Source organism: Scyliorhinus canicula, chromosome 9 (assembly GCF_902713615.1).
Source record: "Scyliorhinus canicula chromosome 9, sScyCan1.1, whole genome shotgun sequence".
NCBI classification, from domain to species: domain Eukaryota; kingdom Metazoa; phylum Chordata; class Chondrichthyes; order Carcharhiniformes; family Scyliorhinidae; genus Scyliorhinus; species Scyliorhinus canicula.
In genome coordinates this window covers 97,424,100-97,445,583 of record NC_052154.1, presented here as the reverse complement: position 1 = coordinate 97,445,583, position 21,484 = coordinate 97,424,100, and the positions used below count along the sequence as shown (strand labels likewise).

Sequence of the window (21,484 nt, the reverse complement as noted above, 5' to 3'; positions counted from 1 at the left end):
GGATTCGTGAAGAGTAAGTCTTGCCTCACAAATCTGATTGAATTCTTTGAGGAGGTAACTAAGTGTGTAGATGAAGGTAGAGCAGTTGATGTCGTATACATGGATTTTAGTAAGGCACTTGATAAGGCTCCCCATGGTCGGCTCATGAAGAAAGTAAGGAGGTGTGGGATAGAGGGAAATTTGGCCAATTGGATAAGTAACTGGCTATCACATAGAAGACAGAGGGTGGTGGTGGATGGAAAATTTTCAGACTGGAGATCAGTTACCAGCGGTGTACCACAGGATCAGTGCTGAGTCCTCTGCCATTTGTGATTTTCATCAATGACTTGGTGGAGGGGGCTGAAGGGTGGGTCAGTAAATTTGCTGATGACATCAAGATTGGTGGAGTAGTGGATGAGGTGGAGGGCTGTTGTAGGCTGCAATGAGACATTGATAGGATCCAGAGCTAGGCCGAAAAATGGCAGATGGAGGTTAACCCTGATAAATGCGAAGCGATTCATTTTGGTAGAAAAAATTTGAATGCGGATTACAGGGTCAACGGCAGGGTTCTGAGGAATGTGGAGGAACAGAGAGATCTTGGGGTTCATGTCCACAGATCTCTGAAGGTTGCCACTCAAGTGGACAGAGTCGTGAAGAAGGCCTATAGTGTGTTAGCGTTTATTAACAGGGGCTTGAGTTTAAGAGCCGTGGGGTTATGTTGCAACTATACATGACCCTGGTGAGATCACATTTGGAGTATTGTGTGCAGTTCTGGTCACCTCATTATTGGAAGGATGTGGGAGCATTGGAAAGGGTGCAAAGGAGATTTACCAGGATGTTGCCTGGTTTGCAGGATAGGTCTTATGAGGAAAGGTTGAGGGAGCTAGGGCTTTTCTCTTGGAGCGGAGGAGGATGAGAGGCAACTTAATAGAGGTTTATAAGATGATGAGGGGGATAAATAGAGTGGACATTCAGAGACTATTTCCTCGGGTGGATGTAGCTGTTACAAGGGGGCATAACTATAAGATTCAGGGTGGGAGATATAGGAGGGATGTCCGAGATAGGTTCTTTACTGAGAGAATGGTTAGGGTGTGGAATGGACTGCCTGCTGTGATAGTGGAGTCTGACATTTAGGAGCTTTCAAGCGGTTATTGGATAGGCACATGGAGCACACTAGAATGACGGGGAGTGGGATAGCTTGATTTTGGTTTCGGACAATGCTCGGCACAACATCGAAGGCATAAGGGCCTGTTCTGTGCTGTGCTGTCCTACCTATGAACCTCTTGCTGCCTTGAGCAGCATAATCAAAGACCCCACCCACACGTGTAATTCTCTCTTCCAACTTTTTCCATCGGGTAGGAGATACAAAAGTCTGAGAACATGCACTAGCAGGTTCAAAAACAGCTTCTTCTCTGCTGTTACCAGACTCCTGAATGACCCTCTTATAGACTGAACTGATCTCTTCACACCTTCTCTACTGAGTGGTACTACACTCAGTATATTCACCCGCTGCCTGTGCCAATGTATTTACATTGCATATTTATGTATCACCTATGTTTTTTCATGCATGAAACGATCTGTCTGGACGAAATGCAGAACAATACTTTTCACTGTACACGTGACAATAAATCAAATCCAAAGATGAGAACACACTCAGTCACTGGAGAAAAACAACATTGTCCCCTTAATATTACAACACCATCAATTACTGGGGAATACAGCACTGTCCCTCCAATATTACAAAACTTTCAGTCACTGGGGAATACAACACTGTTCCCATAATATTATAACACTCTGGATCACTGGGGTAATATAGCACTGTCCCCTCAATATTACAACACTAAGTGACAGGGGAAATACAGCATGTCCCTTCAATATTAGAAACACCCTCAGCCATAGAGTCATAGATGTTTACAGCATGGAAACAGGCCCTTCAGCCCAGCTTGTTCATGCTTCCCAGTTTCTATCACTAAGCTAGTCCCACTAGCCTGCATTTGGCCCATATCCCGTTATACCCACCCTGCCCATGTAACTGTCTAACCGCTTTTTAAAGGACAAAATTGTACCACTGCCTCTGGCAACTCATTCCAGATGCTCACCATCCTCTGTGAAAATGTTTCCCTCTGGTCTCTCTTGTAACTCTCTCCTCTCACCTTAATCCTACGCCCTCCAGTTCTAGACTCCTCTACCTTTGGGAAAAGATGTTGACTATCTACCTTATCTAGGCCCCTCATTATTTTATAGACCTCTATTAGATCACCCCTATGCCTCCTACACTCCAGGGGAAAAAGTGCCAGCCTATCCAGCCTCTCCTTATAGCTCAGACCATCAAGTCCTGGCAGCATCCTCATCAATCTCTTCTGCACTGTATCTAGTTTCACAATATCCTTCCTATAATAGGGAGCACCGACCCCTGAGGCACACCGCTGGTCACAAGCCTCCAGTTTGAAAAACAACCCTCCACAACCACCCTTTGGCTTTGGTTGCCAAGCCAATTTTGTATCCAATTGGCTACCTTGTCCAGGATTCCATGAGATTTACCCTTTTGCAACAACCTACCATGCAGTACCTTGTCAAAGGCCTTGCTAAAGTCCATGTAGTCAACGTCGGCCGCACTGCCTTCTTACCACTTCCAAAAACTCCGTCAAATTGGTGAGACATGACTTTCCCCTTACAAAGCCATACTGACTTTCACTAATTAGCCCTTGCCTGGCTAAATGCCTGAAGATCCTGTCCCTCAGAATACTTTCCAACAACATACCCACTACAGAAGTAAGGCTAACCGGTCTGTAGTTCCCAGGCTTATCCTGACAGCCCTTCTTAAACAAGGGCACAACATTTTCTACCCTCCAATCTTCAGGCAGCACTCCTGTGGCTGTCGATGATTCAAATATCTCAGCTAGGGAGCCGGCAATTTTGTCCCTAGCCTCCCACAACATCCTGGGATACATTTCGTCAGGTCCCGGGGATTTGTCTATCTTGATGCACTTTAATACCTCCAGCACCTCCTTCTCTGTAATATGTACACTCCTCAAGACATCACTTTTTATTTCCCCAATTTCCCCAACATTCGAGCCTTTCTCAACAGTAAATACTGAGAGAAATATTCATTTAGGACCTCTCCCATCCATTGTGAATCTGCACATAGATGGCCCTATTTATCCTTAAAGAGGCCCTATCCTCTCCCTAGTCACGCTTTTGCCCTTTATGTATCTGTAAAAGCTCTTTGGATTTTCCTTTGCCTTATCTGCCAAGACAATCTCATGTCCCCTTTTTTCCCTCCTGATTTCTCTCTTAACTCTACTCCGACAGGCCCTGTACTCTTCAAGGGATCCACTTGATCCCAGCTGCCTATGCATGTCACATGCCTCCTTCTTCCTTTTGACCATGGCCTCAATATCCCGAGTCATCTACTTCTACCAGCCGTGGGCAGCATGGTAGCATTGAGGATAGCACAATCGCTTCACAGTTCCAGGGTCCCATGTTCGATTCCGGCTTGGGTCACTGTCTGTGTGGAGTTTGCACATTCTCCCCGTGTGTGTGTGGGTTTCCTCCGGGTGCTCCGGTTTCCTCCCACAGTCCAAAGATGTGCAGGTTAGGTGGATTGGCCATGATAAATTGCCCTTAGTGTCCAAAATTGCCCTTAGTGTTGGGTGGGGTTACTGAGTTATGGGGATAGGGTGGAGGTGTTGACCTTGGGTAGGGTGCTCTTTCCAAGAGCCGGTGCAGACTCGATGGGCCGAATGGCCTCCTTCTGCACTGTAAATTCTATGTAAATCTATGTTGCCCTTCACTCTCAGAGTCACTGCAGAATACAACACTTCCCCCTCAATATTACATAACCCAATGCTGTTGCCTAAATATTACAACATTCACCATCATTGGGGAATACAGCACTGTCCCCTCAATGTTACAACACTCCCCATTGCTCGGGTTATTCAGCACTGTCCCCTCAATATCACAACACCCTCAGTCACGTGGGACTACAGCACTGCCCCCTCAATATTACAACACATTCAATCACTGATGAACATAGCAGTGACCTCCTCAATATTACAACACCTTCAGTAATTGGGAAATACAGCACTGTCCTCTCAATATTACAACACTCCCGATCACTTGGGTAATACAGCACTGTTGCATAAACATTACAACATTCCCCATCACTGGGGAATACATCACTGTTCCTTCAATGTTACAACACTGCCCATTTCTGGGGTAATAACAGCATTGTCCCCATAATATTTCAACACTCTTAGTCACTCGGGAATATAGCACAGTGCTCCTCAATATTACAACACTCCCGATCACTGGGGAATACAGCACCGTCCCCTCGATATTACAACTCTCCCAGTTACTTGGGAATACCGCACTGTGTTACAACACCGTGGGCAAGCGCGCAGTAAATTCCAGACCCACAGACCCTGGAGTCCCAACATAAGTGAATTAACCAATAATTTGTGTAAAGGTTGTGGAATCTTTGGCCCTTGACTGCTCCAAAATCTTACAGGCACCTGATTTGTAAGTAAAGCGCAAAATAACTATTTATTCATAAAAAGAGAAAAAAAAATGTAGTTGCCGATAATAGAACGATGGTCTGCTAATCTAATCATTACCCTAACACTGCCCCACCCTCCACCCACACACACAGGACAGGCACACAGTGGGGGTTAGAAATGATCAAAATAACAGGTTAAACTGAGAGTGGGAGATGCGTATTTTCGCTGCTGAGGTTCTGGTCTTCTTAGGCGGTGAGCTTCTCGAAACATAAAGTGTCAAAATCCACCGGTTGGATCGGATCCTCTGGTTTGTGCCTTCAACTCGTAAGCTGTAAAATTTCCTTTGGGGAGTCACTTTCACCTGACTGACCGCCACCAGATTGCCACTCAGTCTCACTGAAACAATCTTCGAATTCTCTGCCTGAGAATTTGAAAGAGGGTTTTCCAACCACCTCACCTCTGAAACGCTTGCCTAGTTTTTGTGCAGGTTGTCTGGCTGCAGGGTAGAGAGAGAGGGAATAAGCTTTTCCTTTCCGACATTTAGAGGTCTCAAGAGAGAGCTATCAGCACTGTGCCTTCTTCAGTCTTTCAGAGGTTAGGCTTTCACAGGCCTCGCTACAGAGACTTCTTACAGCCTTTTAATCCGAGGTCAAACTTTCACAGGTGTGGCTGGACCGTGTTTTAAATTGCCAGCCTTAGCTGAAAGAGTGTCTAAACCTGCTCCTTGCTGCTCTCCAGGTCTAAGCAGAACTGAAGTCAAAATGGAGTTGGCTCCTCTTCTTCCAGAAACGCTCTACCAATCAAAACCAAGAACTGAATAAGTCCCGGAAATCCAGAAGAGTTGATTGGCTGCTAACCAAGTCCATCAAATTACATCACTGGACCATGCCAAATAGCACACTGCACTGAAGAGGGTGCTCAGACCAGTTCAAATAGCAACTTGTACAGGATGTGTTTCAGTAATCGTCGAGATACAAAATGTTAATAGTACTATCTGCAGAATTGTAGCAGCCAGCATGGCAGAAATTAAAAAGGGAAACAAGGGTCAGAGAAGGATTTAAAAAACATTCCTTACAACTGTCCCTTCAATATTACATCACACTCAGCGACTGGGGCAATACAGCACTCTCCCCTCAATATTAATCACACTCAGCGACTGGGGGAATACAGCACTCTCCCCTCAATATTACATCACACTCAGCGACTGGGGGAATACAGCACTCTCCCCTCAATATACAGGGGCTGGTTTAGCTCACTCGGCTAAATCGCTGGCTTTTAAAGCAGACCAAGCAAGCCAGCAGCACGGTTCGATTCCCGTACCAGCCTCCCCGGACAGGCGCCGGAATGTGGCGACTAGGGGCTTTTCACAGTAACTTCATTGAAGCCTACTCGTGACAATAAGCGATTTTCATTTCATTTCATATTACAGCACACTCAGTGACTGGGGCAATACAGCACTCTCCCCTCAATATTACATCACACTCAGCGACTGGGGCAATACAGCACTCTCCCCTCAATGTTACATCACACTCAGCGACTGGGGCAATACAGCACTCTCCCTCAATATTACAGCACACTCAGCGAGTGGGGGAATACAGCACTCTCCCCTCAATATTACATCACACTCAGCGACTGGGGCAATACAGCACTCTCCCCTCAATATTACATCACACTCAGCGACTGGGGCAATACAGCACTCACCCCTCAATATTACATCACACTCAGCGACTGGGGCAATACAGCACTCTCCCCTCAATATTAATCACACTCAGCGACTGGGGCAATACAGCACTCACCCCTCAATATTACAGCACACTCAGGGACTGGGGCAATACAGCACTCTCCCCTCAATATTACATCACACTCAGCGACTGGGGCAATACAGCACTCTCCCCTCAATATTACATCACACTCGGCGACTGGGGCAATACAGCACTCTCCCCTCCATATTACAGCACACTCAGCGACTGGGGCAATACAGCACTCTCCCCTCAATATTACAGCACACTCAGCGACTGGGGGAATACAGCACTCTCCCCTCAATATTACATCACACTCAGCGGCTGGGGCAATACAGCACTCTCCCCTCAATATTACATCACACTCAGCGACTGGGGCAATACAGCACTCTCCCCTCAATATTACATCACACTCAGCGACTGGGGCAATACAGCACTCTCCCCTCAATATTACAGCACACTCAGCGACTGGGGCAATACAGCACTCTCCCCTCCATATTACAGCACACTCAGCGAGTGGGGGAATACAGCACTCTCCCCTCAATATTACATCACACTCAGCGACTGGGGCAATACAGCACTCTCCCCTCAATATTAATCACACTCAGCGACTGGGGCAATACAGCACTCTCCCCTCAATATTAATCACACTCAGCGACTGGGGCAATACAGCACTCTCCCCTCAATATTACAGCACACTCAGCGACTGGGGCAATACAGCACTCTCCCCTCCATATTACAGCACACTCAGCGAGTGGGGGAATACAGCACTCTCCCCTCAATATTACATCACACTCAGCGACTGGGGCAATACAGCACTCTCCCCTCAATATTAATCACACTCAGCGACTGGGGCAATACAGCACTCTCCCCTCAATATTACATCACATTCAGCGACTGGGGGAATACAGCACTCTCCCCTCAATATTAATCACACTCAGCGACTGGGGCAATACAGCACTCTCCCCTCAATATTACAGCACACTCAGCGACTGGGGCAATACAGCACTCTCCCCTCAATATTACAGCACACTCAGCGACTGGGGCAATACAGCACTCACCCCTCAATATTACATCACACTCAGCCACTAGGGCAATACAGCACTCTCCCCTCAATATTACATCACACTCAGCAACTGGGGCAATACAGCACTCTCCCCTCAATATTATATCACACTCAGCAACTGGGGCAATACAGCACTCTCCCCTCAATATTACATCACACTCAGCGACTGGGGGAATACAGCACTCTCCCCTCAATATTAATCACACTCAGCGACTGGGGGAATACAGCACTCTCCCCTCAATATTACATCACACTCAGCGACTGGGGCAATACAGCACTCTCCCCTCAATATTAATCACACTCAGCCACTGGGGCAATACAGCACTCTCCCCTCAATATTAATCACATTCAGCGACTGGGGCAATACAGCACTCTCCCCTCAATATTACATCACACTCAGCGACTGGGGGAATACAGCACTCTCCCCTCAATATTACAGCACACTCAGCGACTGGGGCAATACAGCACTCTTTCCTCAATATTACAGCACACTCAGCCACTGGGGCAATACAGCACTCTCCCCTCAATATTACATCACACTCAGCGATGGGGGAATACAGCACTCTCCCCTCAATATTACATCACACTTAGCGACTGGGGCAATACAGCACTCTCCCCTCAATATTACATCACACTCAGCGACTGGGGCAATACAGCACTCTCCCCTCAATATTACATCACACTCAGCGACTGGGGGAATACAGCACTCTCCCCTCAATATTAATCACACTCAGCGACTGGGGCAATACAGCACTCTCCCCTCAATATTACAGCACACTCAGCGACTGGGGCAATACAGCACTCTCCCCTCAATATTACATCACACTCGGCGACTGGGGCAATACAGCACTCACCCCTCAATATTACATCACACTCGGCGACTGGGGCAATACAGCACTCACCCCTCAATATTACATCACACTCAGCGACTGGGGCAATACAACACTCTCCCCTCAATATTACATCACACTCGGCGACTGGGGCAATACAGCACTCTCCCCTCAATATTACATCACACTCGGCGACTGGGGCAATACAGCACTCTCCCCTCAATATTACATCACACTCAGCCACTGGGGCAATACAGCACTCTCCCCTCAATATTACAGCACACTCAGCCACTGGGGCAATACAGCACTCACCCCTCAATATTACATCACACTCAGCGACTGGGGGAATACAGCACTCTCCCCTCAATATTACAGCACACTCAGCGACTGGGGCAATACAGCACTCTCCCCTCAATATTACATCACACTCGGCGACTGGGGCAATACAGCACTCACCCCTCAATATTACATCACACTCGGCGACTGGGGCAATACAGCACTCACCCCTCAATATTACATCACACTCAGCGACTGGGGCAATACAACACTCTCCCCTCAATATTACATCACACTCGGCGACTGGGGCAATACAGCACTCTCCCCTCAATCTTACAGCACACTCAGCGACTGGGGCAATACAGCACTCTCCCCTCAATATTACATCACACTCGACGCCTGGGGCAAGACAGCACTCTCCCCTCAATATTACAGCACACTCAGCGACTGGGGGAATACAGCACTCTCCCCTCAATATTACATCACACTCAGCGACTGGGGGAATACAGCACTCTCCCCTCAATATTACATCACACTCAGCGACTGGGGGAATATAGCACTCTCCCCTCAATATTACAGCACACTCAGCGAGTGGGGGAATACAGCACTCTCCCCTTAATATTACAGCACACTCAGCGACTGGGGGAATACAGCACTCACCCCTCAATATTACATCACACTCAGCGACTGGGGCAATACAGCACTCTTCCCTCAATATTACATCACACTCAGCCACTGGGGCAATACAGCACTCTCCCCTCAATATTACATCACACTCAGCGACTGGGGGAATACAGCACTCTCCCCTCAATATTACATCACACTCAGCGACTGGGGGAATACAGCACTCTTCCCTCAATATTACATCACACTCGGCGACTGGGGCAATACAGCACTCTCCCCTCCATATTACAGCACACTCAGCGACTGGGGGAATACAGCACTCTTTCCTCAATATTACAGCACACTCAGCCACTGGGGCAATACAGCACTCTCCCCTCAATATTACATCACACTCAGCGAGTGGGGGAATACAGCACTCTCCCCTCAATATTACATCACACTCGGCGACTGGGGCAATACAGCACTCTCCCCTCAATATTACATCACACTCAGCGACTGGGGGAATACAGCACTCTTTCCTCAATATTACAGCACACTCAGCCACTGGGGGAATACAGCACTCTCCCCTCAATATTACATCACACTCAGCGACTGGGGGAATACAGCACTCTTCCCTCAATATTACATCACACTCAGCCACTAGTGCAACACAACAGAAAATGCAGGTCTCAGACCTATTTGTGTCATAACCAATTATCTTCATGTTTTTACCCTCACTTCCTGCTCCTTCAGTCATCGGTTCTATGACGTGTCTGAAACTTCAAACCAACAATGCAGATTCACACATGGCAACCATCAACCAAAGCATCAGCCACTGAGAACTAGACAGATGTGAGCTACTGACTTCCTTACTGTACACAATGTAGAGCCTACTGGTTTACCACTAAGGTTTGTGGACCCACTCCTGGCCTGCTCATCCCCTCCCCCGACTGCACAAACCCCGTGAGGGAGCGTCTCCATTCCTGAGGTTTGAGCAAAGCTCGTGCCAAGCACAGAGCCAATATTAAATATTTAATTACCAAATTCTTCCAGGACAAAGACTCCTTTGACTGTATTGCACTTTTTAATGTGACTCAGTTCAATGAAAACCTGAAAACAAACAAAAAGAAAAGGTTATCAGCCAAGACTGAAAACTAAAGCCATGGAAAAAAAAATGTTGAATATCATAGCAGATCTAGCAAAGAGCATGTAATAAATAAAGATATAAATCCCACAATCTGCCACAAAGCAAAACTAAAAGAATGAGAAATTATTGCAAAGAAGCAAAGACAGCAGTAGACTAGTACCTTCCACTCCTTGCAGGAGGAGAAAGCATGGAAGAGAAATGGTCGGAATTAATATCGGGCACATCAAAGATACACCCATCCCTCATACACCACTCGCTCACTTCCCCGTTCATGTACCAGCATGGCGTGAGGACTATCTGGCAGGCCCAAGGGTAGACAGGACACACAGCCGCACCACTTCCTTTCACATTTGTATACAGCCCCTGCTAACAGTTCAATACATGGCTACATATGGTATGAATGTACTTTCACAACTCTAAACAAAACATCCTGAACGCTACACCTAATCTACAGTACAGATACCAGACTTCAGAGATTGCACACAATGGACCCTCTTTCACTCTCTACAGGGGGCAGCGTTTCAGCACACACAGCCCATTAAACTGTGTTGCTGTCTCGCATCACATCATCCATCTAATTTAATCACAGGAACTGGAGTAAGCCATTCACTTGAATCCTGGTTGACCCACAGCAGAACACAATTTTCCTAATAATCTATCAATCTTTAAAATGAACAATCGAGCGAGCATCAATTGCCATTAAAGAAAGGTTTACCAAAGGTAGTTTCTTCATTTCACTCCCAATAGATAAGGCTCCAACATTGAGACCGTGTCCTCCCAGGTCAAGGCATCTCAACTGACTCTCACTTTCCCTCATTCCGTAATATTCCAACCTGGCACTCTCTTTCATCTGTAATCTCCCACCCATTGAGACCCTCCACTGACTCCCACTCCGTAATATCCCACCCAGTCCGAGACCCCCACTGACTCCCACTCTGTAATATCCCACCCATTGAGACCCCCACCGACTCCCACTCCGTAATCTCCCACCCATTGAGACCCTCCACTGACACCCACTCCGTAATCTGCCACCCAGTCCGAGACCCTCCACCGACTCCCACTCCGTAATCTCCCACCCATTGAGACCCCCACTGACTCCCACTCCGTAATCTCCTGCCCAGTCCGAGACCCTCCACTGACTCCCACTCCGTAATATCCCACCCATTGAGACCCTCCACTGACTCCCACTCCGTAATCTCCTGCCCAGTCCGAGACCCTCCACTGACTCCCACTCCGTAATATCCCACCCATTGAGACCCCCACTGACTCCCACTCCTTAATCTCCCACCCAGTCTGAGACCCTCCACCGACTCCCACTCCGTAATATCCCACCCAGTCCGAGACCCTCCATTGACTCCCACTCCGTAATATCCCACCCAGTCCGAGACCCTCCATTGACTCCCACTCCGTAATATCCCACCCAGTCCGAGACCCTCCATTGACTCCCACTCCGTAATCTCCCACCCAGTCCGAGACCCTCCACTGACTCCCACTCCGTAATCTCCCACCCAGTCCGAGACCCTCCACTGACTCCCACTCCGTAATCTCCCACCCAGTCTGAGACCCCCACTGACTCCCACTCCGTAATCTCCCACCCAGTCCGAGACCCTCCACTGACTCCCACTCCGTAATCTCCCACCCAGTCCGAGACCCTCCACTGACTCCCACTCCGTAATCTCCCACCCAGTCTGAGACCCCCACTGACTCCCACTCCGTAATCTCCCACCCATTGAGACTCCCACTGACTCCCACTCCGTAATCTCCTGCCCAGTCCGAGACCCTCCACTGACTCCTACTCCATAATCTCCCACCCAGTCTGAGACCCTCCACTGACTCCCACTCCGTAATCTCCCACCCATTGAGACTCCCACTGACTCCCACTCCGTAATCTCCCACCCAGTCTGAGACCCTCTACTGACTCCCACTCCGTAATCTCCCACCCATTGAGACTCCCACTGACTCCCACTCCGTAATCTCCTGCCCATCGAGACCCCCACTGACTCCCACTCCGTAATCTCCCACCTATCGAGACCCCCACTGACTCCCACTCCGTAATCTCCCACCCATCGAGACCCCCACTGACTCCCACTCCGTAATCTCCCACCCAGTCCGAGACCCTCCACTGACTCCCACTCCGTAATCTCCCACCCAGTCCAAGACCCTCCATTGACTCCCACTCCGTAATCTCCCACCCACTGAGACCCCCACTGACTCCCACTCCGTAATCTCCCACCTACTGAGACCCTCCACTGACTCCCACTCCGTAATCTCCCACCCAGTCTGAGACCCTCCACCGACTCCCACTCCGCAATCTCCCACCCAGTCTGAGACCCTCCACCAACTCCCACTCCGTAATCTCCCACCCAGTCCGAGACCCCCACTGACTCCCACTCCGTAATCTCCCACCCAGTCTGAGACCCTCCACCAACTTCCACTCCGTAATCTCCCACCCAGTCTGAGACCCCCACTGACTCCCACTCCGTAATCTCCCACCCAGTCTGAGACCCCCACTGACTCCCACTCCGTAATCTCCCACCCAGTCCAATGTCTAATAATCATCCACCTCACCTAACCCAATCTCCTATTCACGCCAATTATCGAGGGTACATGACCTAATTAAACCTCCAGCTTTTCCAAAGCCCATTTGGTTTAAGCCAGTTCTGTTCACATCTGACAGGCTTTAATAAGCCACTCAATCCCCAAACCCTTTAACATCTTATCCATTCTGATCCCACTCTCCCGAGTTCTCATTTTGTTCTCGGATTTTGGCCTTTGGCAACTTGTGTTATATGAATTCATTATTTTACTTCAGTAAAAATTCGCAGTAGGAGATTCCAAATATATATCCCATCGTTGCAAACCGTCTTTATCCTTGTGACCAACTTCTGTAATTTTGAATTTTTCAGCTGCCATCTCATTGAGTGCAGTCAGCTCTTAGCAAATACCTAGTTATTCTTCAGATACAGGTCCTCCACTGATGCATTGCCTTAATAGAATGGGAGCCAGTAGATCTGACTATCACCCTGGATAGACAAACCACATTAATCGTAAATTAGTGAGCCAGCCTGAAATTTAGCTTACACTTATTATCCTAAGTACAGTTGGAGTGCGTCTTGCCTGCTTCAAATAACACCATGCATTATAGCACAGTTAAACAACCAACGGTAATTGATATACACGTCCCCTGTAACTGATATACACGCTCCCAGTAACTGCAGACACACTCCCTGTAACTGATATACACGCTCCCAGTAACTGATATACACGCTCCCAGTAACTGCAGACACGCTCCCAGTAACTGCAGACACGCTCCCAGTGACTGCAGACACGCTCCCAGTAACTGCAGACACGCTCCCAGTAACTGCAGACACGCTCCCAGTAACTGCAGACACGCTCCCAGTAACTGCAGACACGCTCCCAGTAACTGCAGACACGCTCCCAGTAACTGCAGACACACTCCCTGTAACTGCAGACACACTCCCAGTAACTGCAGACACGCTCCCAGTGACTGCAGACACGCTCCCAGTGACTGCAGACACGCTCCCAGTAACTGCATTCACGCTCCCAGTAACTGCAGACACACTCCCTGTAACTGCAGACACACTCCCTGTAACTGCAGACACGCTCCCAGTAACTGCATACACACTCCCAGTAACTGCAGACACGCTCCCAGTAACTGCATTCACGCTCCCTGTAACTGCAGACACGCTCCCAGTAACTGCAGACACACTCCCTGTAACTGCAGACACGCTCCCAGTAACTGCAGACACACTCCCTGTAACTGCAGACACACTCCCTGTAACTGCTATACAGGAACATCCCAAATCAATTCAATGGTCCAGCTGCCCTTCCCGACCGCCCACACCACCACCGCCCGGTCCTCCTGCACGCACCCCACAAAAGCCGCCCATAATGATACCCACCGCCCACACATTCCGGCCATGCCCACCGGGACTGCCCCCTCTGCCCATACCCATCGCCCCCTTTGCTCATACTCACTGCCACTGCTCCGACAGCGCACACCCCGGACCCCCGCTGTCTATACCCAGGGGCTGTAACCATGGCACCCCGAGTGCCTATACCTACTGGCCATTTCCAAAGCCCACATCCTCACTTCCAGTACCCACCTCCACACCCCAAACCCCCACTGCCCCACCCAACCCACACAGGTCAGATAAACCACACTTTTCTCAACTCGGCCTGCACCCTGTACTGTCTCTTCACCTCCAGCATCCTCCCCATTCGGGACAAGGCCAGGAAAGCTAGCAGAATCTGGAGAGCTGTCAGTGAGTTGTGGTAAAGCTGGTTTTGTGTCCCCAGCTCGCTCCAGGCTACTGGCTGACCGGCTCCCCTTATACATAGCTGGCTGTTGGGAAAAATGCAGCTCAGGTGGAAGGAAGCCAGTCGGTGTATGACACATACATGCACATGTATATGGGAGAAGTGAAAGATGGAGAAGAGGTGGGGTTGGAGGAAAAGGAGGTTTGGATTTGAACCTCCAGCAGCAGTGAACTCCCTCTCCCAGCAGCATGGTATCAATGCACAGCAATATCATGGCCACCAAGTGGGGTGCCTGGCGCTAAAGTCAGGTGAAGAAGGCTCTTTGATGGAAGCTTGCAGTTAATGACCATGGCTTCAGGGTGCAAAACAAACAGATCCTTTATTACAACTGTATATTTTAAGAAAAAACTTACCCTTTCACCAATCTAAGACTGTAAAGAAATGATGAATCAACCAAGAACATTGAAGAAGCAAAGGAGAGCTCGATCCCAGAGGCCAGCTGAATGGTAATCTGAAGGTCAGATGTGCAGATACACAAACAGCACACTAAAACCACAGCACCGCAAATGTCAAAACCTCTCCTGTACTCGGACAGCAACAGAAATAAAAAAGGGAAAACACCGAGCAAATGAAACTGATCACGGACAGGGACAAAACGCTCCGTCGCCCGATGAAGCCTCAAGCTGGTACCCCACTGCCCCTTCCCCCTGCTGCTCTGTGCAGTCAAACACCCCCCCTACCTGGCTCTGCACAAACTTCAGATTGATCCCTTCCAGAGTAACCTGCAGCAAGCCGCCGTCGCCCGTCTTCATATCCTGAACCGGGAATTCGCCTCCAAGCTCAGGACCTGCATGGTAACACCACAAAGACAGCAGTAAGATGGACAGCCTCTTCATGCTAAAAAGCTCTAGTGAGAAAACCAAAGTCAAATTCTACCCCGCCCTTCACAACCAGAGCTGTCAGAAAGCACCTTACAGCCAATGAGGAACATTTGAAGTGCAGACACATAAGAAGAGGGTTGTTAAGAAGGCGTACGATGTGTTAGCTTTTATTGGTAGAGATTTGGAGTTTCGGAGCCATGAGGTCATGTTGCAGCTGTACAAAACTCTGGTACAATTCTGGTCGCCGCATTATAGGAAGGACGTGGAAGCATTGGAAAGGGTGCAGAGGAGATTTACCAGGATATTGCCTAGTATGGAGGGAAGATCTTATGAGGGAAGGCTGAGGGATTTGAGGCTGTTTTCGTTAGAGAGAAGGTTAAGAGGTGACTTAATTGAGGCATACAAGATGATCAGAGAATTAGATAGGGTAGACAGTGAGAGCCTTTTTCCTCGGATGGTGATGTCTAGCACGAGGGGACATAGCTTTAAATTGAGGGGCGATAGATATAGGACAGAAGTCAGAGGTAGGTTCTTTACTCAGAGTAGTAAGGGCATGAACAACATCGAGGGCCGAAGGGCCTGTACAGCGCTGTAATGTTCTATGTTTTAACACAAGAGGTAGATGCAGGAGAAGCCATTCAGCCCCTCTAGGCTGTTCTGCCATTCAATGAGATCATAGCTGATCTCCTTCAACACCATTTTCTTACACTATCCTCGTGTCGTGGAATATTTTTAATATGGAGAAAAGTTTGATCTCTGGCTTAAACATGCTCAATGACAGTCTCTATAGCCCTCGGGGTAGTTACTGCCAAAGATTCACCACCCTCGGAGTGAAGAAATTCCTCACCATCTCAGTCCTGCAAGAGCTTATTCAGAGACTGTCTCCGTGGTTGTATACAATTGTAGCCTGACATCTTTACTCTTACACTCAAATCCTGTTACAATAAAGGCTAACATACCATATGTGTTCTTAATTGCTTGCTGTAGAGTCATACAGCATAGAAAAGGTCTTTCAGCCCATTGAGTTTGGGACAGTCTTAAACAACCACCGGGCACCAAAGGGCAGCACGGTAGCATGGTGGTTAGCATAAATGCTTCACAGCTCCAGGGTCCCAGGTTCGATTCCCGGCTGGGTCACTGTCTGTGTGGAGTCTGCACGTCCTCCCCGTGTGTGCGTGGGTTTCCTCCGGGTGCTCCGGTTTCCTCCCACAGTCCAAAGATGTGCGGGTTAGGTGGATTGGCCGTGCTAAATTGCCCGTAGTGTCCTAAAAAGTAAGGTTAGGGGGGGGGGATTGTTGGGTTACGGGTATAGGGTGGATACGTGGGTTTGAGTGGGGTGATCATTGCTCGGCACAACGCGAGGGCCGAAGGGCCTGTTCTGTGCTGTACTGTTCTATGTTCTATGTTCTATTTGAATCCCATTTTCCAGCACTTGGCCCACAGCTTTGTATGCCTTGTCAAGTGCACATCTAAATACTTCTTAAATGTTAGGAGGGTTTCTGCCTCCACCACCCTTTCAGGCAACGAATTCCAGACTTCCATCACCCTCTGGGTGAAAATGTTTTTGTCACATTCCCTCTCAACCTCCTGCCCCTTACTTTAAATTTATGACTCCTAGTCACTGATCCTTCCATCAAACATAGAACATTACAGCGCAGTGCAGGCACTTCGGCCCTCGATGTTGCGCCATCCTGTGAAATCCCTCCAAAGTCCCTCTACACTATAGAACATTACATCAAGGGGAAAGGTTTCTTCCTGTCTCCTCTACTTATGCCCTTCATAATGTTATGCATCTCAATCATGTACCCCTCAGTCTCCTCTGCTCCAAGGAAAACAACCCCAGCCTATTCAATCTCACTTCATAACTATCTGCACGTACCTGTATGTTAGATTTCAGTGACTCAAGAACAAGGGCTCCCAAGTCCCTCTAAAGTTCATCACTTCCCAGCTCTCAGCATTTCCTAACAAAGTGGATCACCTCACATTACCTAATCTTACAGGCTCAAATCCCCTGAAGTGTAGAATCATAAAATTTACAGTGCATTCAGCCCATCAAGTCTGCTCCGGCCCTAGGAAAAAGAGTACCCTACTTAAGCCCACGCCTCCACCTTATCCCAGTAACCCCACCTAACCTTTTGGACATTAAGGGTAATTTAGCATGGCCAAATGACCAAACCTGCACATCTTTGGGCAGTCGGAGGAAACCGGAGCACCCAGAGGAAACCCACACAGACATGGGGAGAAAGTGCAAACTCCACACAGACCGTAACCCGAGGCCGAAATTGAACCTGGGACCCTGGGACTCTGAGGCAGCAGTGCTAACCACTGTGCTACCATGCCACAAAGTGTCCTTGCACCTCCCTCACAATCCACACTTCTACCTCATTTTGTGTCATCGGCAAACTTGGAAATGTTACATGTAATCCTCACCTCTAAATCATTGATATAGATTGTGAATAGCTGGGACCCAATCACTGATCCTTGCGTTACCCCACCAGTCATAGCGTCCAAACCTGAAAATGACCTATTTATTCCTACTCTGTTTTCTACCCATTAACTAGTTCACAATCCATGTCAGTTTATTCCCCCAATTCCACATGTTCGCAATTTTTTTTTACTAACCTGATCAAAAACTTTCTGAAAATCTAAATATACCACATTCACCAGTTCTCCCTATCTATTCTGCGAGTAACATTCTCGAAAACCCCAACAGGCTTCTTAAACATGATTTCCCTTTCATAAACCCATGTTGAGTCTGTTCAATCCTAGTTATCTTTGAAGTGTCCTGTTACTATAATGCAACACTCCCTCAGTACTGACCCTGTGATAATGTAGATCTCCCTTCTCGGTATTGACCCCCCCCAACAGTGCAGCACTCCCTCAGAACTGACCCCTCTGACAGTGCAGCACTCCCTCAGTACTGACCCTCCGACAGTGTAACGCACCCTCAATACTAACCCTCTGACAGTGCAGCACTCCCTCAGTACTGACCCTCCGACAGTGTAACACACCCTCAATACTAACCCTCTGACAGTGCAGCAAGCTAACCGTAAGGAACATCTAGTTAACTGATACGATTCAATTCAACATTAAGCTTGAGAACGAGGCAGGTGAGAGATGAAGCAGCTTTTTAGACTGGACAGTAGTGTTCATGGGTAAAACTATAGAGAGACAATGGGAGTTCAGTGTTTAGTAGAAAGCCTGTCCATCCCCAGGCAAGGAGGAGGTGGTCTCTTGCAGTGGACATTAAACAACTTTGGTCAAGAGAACGCGAGAGATGCAAAACTAAAAAACAGACCATGAGTATCAAGGGAAGAGATGCCAGGGTCTGAGAGACATCAAGAACAGCAAAGGGTTACTGATAAAATCTTTAGAATTGCAAATATGGAGCTTGCCCATTCTCCCCGTGTCTGCGTGGCTTTACCCCCACAACCCAAAGATGTGCAAGGTAGGTGGATTGGCCACTCTAAATTGCCCCTTAATTGGAAAAAATGAATTGGCTACTCTAAATTTTTTCAAATTGCAAATAGGCAAGAGGAAAACCTTGAGAGATATCAAAGATAACAACGTTTTTTCAAACTGGCCATGGGAAATAGGGTGGTTAAAGGTCATGTGAGTCCATTAATAAAAATGCACGTGAAAAATCACAAAAAGGTAGAATTGCTAAATAATTACTTTTGACTAGAATGGACACTGGAAGGCGAAGATTACAGTGTGTCATGAATTTACTTCATTACATCTGGGTGTGCTTTCAATTCTCAATCAATGGAGATTGTAGGATGTTTCAATGCGATTACAGTAAGAAGGGTGGGATTCAATCTAAGTATATCTCTTGGTTCCCAGAACAATTCAAGGGTCGATCAGAGTGAGGAGCAGAGGGAAAGGCTTTCTTGCAGCGGAGGCACTGCAGTTAATGGTCTCTTAGCAATCAGGGCTCGTGAGAAGCCCCGAGAAGCTGAGAAGACAGGTGGGCGAAACATGAAAATGAAATGAAAATCGCTTATTGTCACGAGTAGGCTTCAATGAAGCTACTGTGAAAAGCCCCTAGTCGCCACATTCCGGCGCCTGTCCGGAGAGGCTGGTACGGGAAACATAGCTGGTACCGTGCTAGAGAGGTTTAGGGCTTGTTACGACATCCGGGGCTAGAGCGCGGTCAAGTCCAGCCCCACTTCATCCGGAGTTGCAACACAAATAAATTAACCAATAATTCTTAGAAAAGCAGCTAAAGTCTTTAGCCCTTGACTGCCCAGTAATTACAGTCTGAGGTTTTGCTCCTGTAGCTTCTGAATTCCTCATTTTTGCTGCTACTTGACTTACAGAGTCATGTCCATTAATTACCCATGGATCAAAAACCATAACAGCAAAAGAAAAGGAGAAATGAGGGAATAAACAGGAAGTCCCCTTACAGGCTCAGCTAAAGGCGTGGGAGCTGTTTATAGCTTGGTGTTGCTGAGGAGATTAAAGGCTGGTTAAATTCAGGACCAGTGTCAGCTCAATGAAGCCAGCCAGCTATGAAGAAGCTGAAACTGCAGAAGTAACTAGATGCTGGAGTGAAGAGTCGGGCAAGCAAGAAGTCATTGGTGCAGTCTGAGTCAGAGCAGTTTTGAGGGAGGTCCAAAGTCAGATCTTCAAAAGTGCAGACCTGGAGTCCCTTGTGAAGGAGACAGAGCTTTATGGAGATTTGATGACTCAGGGTCCCTAACGTCTGGGGCTGGTTGCTGGGAAATCTGTGGGATCTGTCTTGGCCAAGCATTTGATGTGAATTGTGAGGCGTTTGACCTTAGTCTGCTATTTAATTCACGTGTATTTCATGTTAATTATGAATGTTACAAAGTATATATTGTAGATTGTTTCAATTGTTGGGTAAAGTTTATTTTACTTGTGCAAAACCCGTGGAAACTTGTGGCTTCATTTACTGGACAAGCATCCTGAATCTCAATGTTTAACCATTTCAGACAAAACGTTACTGGTTCCGAACATATCCCAGGATCTGGCCTGGGATCGCAACAAGTATCAGAAATATTACAAAAATAAATCTTGGGATGGACCGACAAGATTTTCAGAGAGAAAATTATTATTTTTAAAAATAAATTTAGAGTACCCAATTATATATGTTTTCCCAATTAAGGGGCAATTTAACGTGGCCAATCCACCTACCTTGCACATCTTTGGTTAGTGGGGGTGAAACCCACGCAGACATGGGGAGAATGTGCAAACTCCACACGGACAGTGACCTAGGGCTGGGATTCGAACCGGGGTCCACAGCACCGCAGTCCCAGTGCTAACACGTGCACTGCTAACCACTGCGCCACATGCCGACCCCAGAGAGAAAATTACGACACTGAAGATTGACAAAGCTCTGCGACCAGCAGTTTCCATTCCAGGGTAGCAAAACAAATCGATGAGGCAAGTGTCATTGTGGTCTTGTGGAACTGTCACAATCGACGAATGGTTCCCTTGAATTGGAAATTTGCTAATGTCACTCCACTCGTCAGGAATATGGGGCACTAACAATGGAAGTCTATTACTCTAACATCGATAATGGACTTGTGGGGAGGATTGCAAGTGAGATCGGGTGACTGAGGACTTGGACCAATATCAGCTGATCAAAAGTCAGAATGGATTTATACTGGGCAAGTCATCTCTAATTATATTAGTTGGATTTTCTGAGGGATTAAGGTTGGAGAAATAGTGTTCTCCAGGATTTATACTGGGGCACGAGCTTTTCACTATACTATTCGGTGAAGGGAGAGAGAATAGATTATCCAAGCTTGCTGGTGACACTAAGTTAGGTGGCTCAGTAAGTAGTGTTGGTGGGTGCAGAACGTAGCAACAGACACGAACAGGTTAAACGTGCCGGGGGACGGAGTTTAATGTGGGAAAATGCAAGGGACACTTTGGACTAAAGATGTCCTCAAATTGAAAAGAAAACATACCATCCTGTGGAGATAGGTCAGCTATTGGACAGAATTTAAACGGCAGTAAAGAATGATTCAGCAAACAAAAGGGAGGGAGAAGTTAGTGATTGAGAGAAGGCTGGCTGGAAATACAAAAACAAATACAAAGTTCTGACAAGTATTTAAATAGGAAAAGCAAAGTGAGTATAGGTCCTCCAGAGTTGGAGTCTGGGGAATTATTAACAGGAAATAAGGAGATGGCAGAAGTGCTGAACAGGTATTTTTT

At 47.6% G+C, this 21,484-nt stretch overlaps 1 protein-coding gene across 45 annotated transcripts in view; it reads right to left on the bottom strand.

Annotated features, from left to right (window-relative positions):
- madd (MAP-kinase activating death domain) overlaps positions 1–21,484 on the bottom strand; it is a 224,091-nt gene that overhangs the window by 26,028 nt on the left and 176,579 nt on the right. For 25 of the 45 annotated variants that reach the window (XM_038807261.1, XM_038807262.1, XM_038807275.1 and 22 more), the window contains 3 exons: positions 15,161–15,267; positions 10,300–10,308; positions 10,033–10,102 (listed from right to left, as the gene is read on the bottom strand). In XM_038807261.1, the coding sequence (XP_038663189.1) occupies positions 10,033–10,102; positions 10,300–10,308; positions 15,161–15,267 (186 nt within the window). The remainder of the gene's footprint in view (positions 1–10,032; positions 10,103–10,299; positions 10,309–15,160; positions 15,268–21,484) is intronic. The other 20 variants (XM_038807290.1, XM_038807281.1, XM_038807289.1 and 17 more) reach the window with 2 other exon arrangements.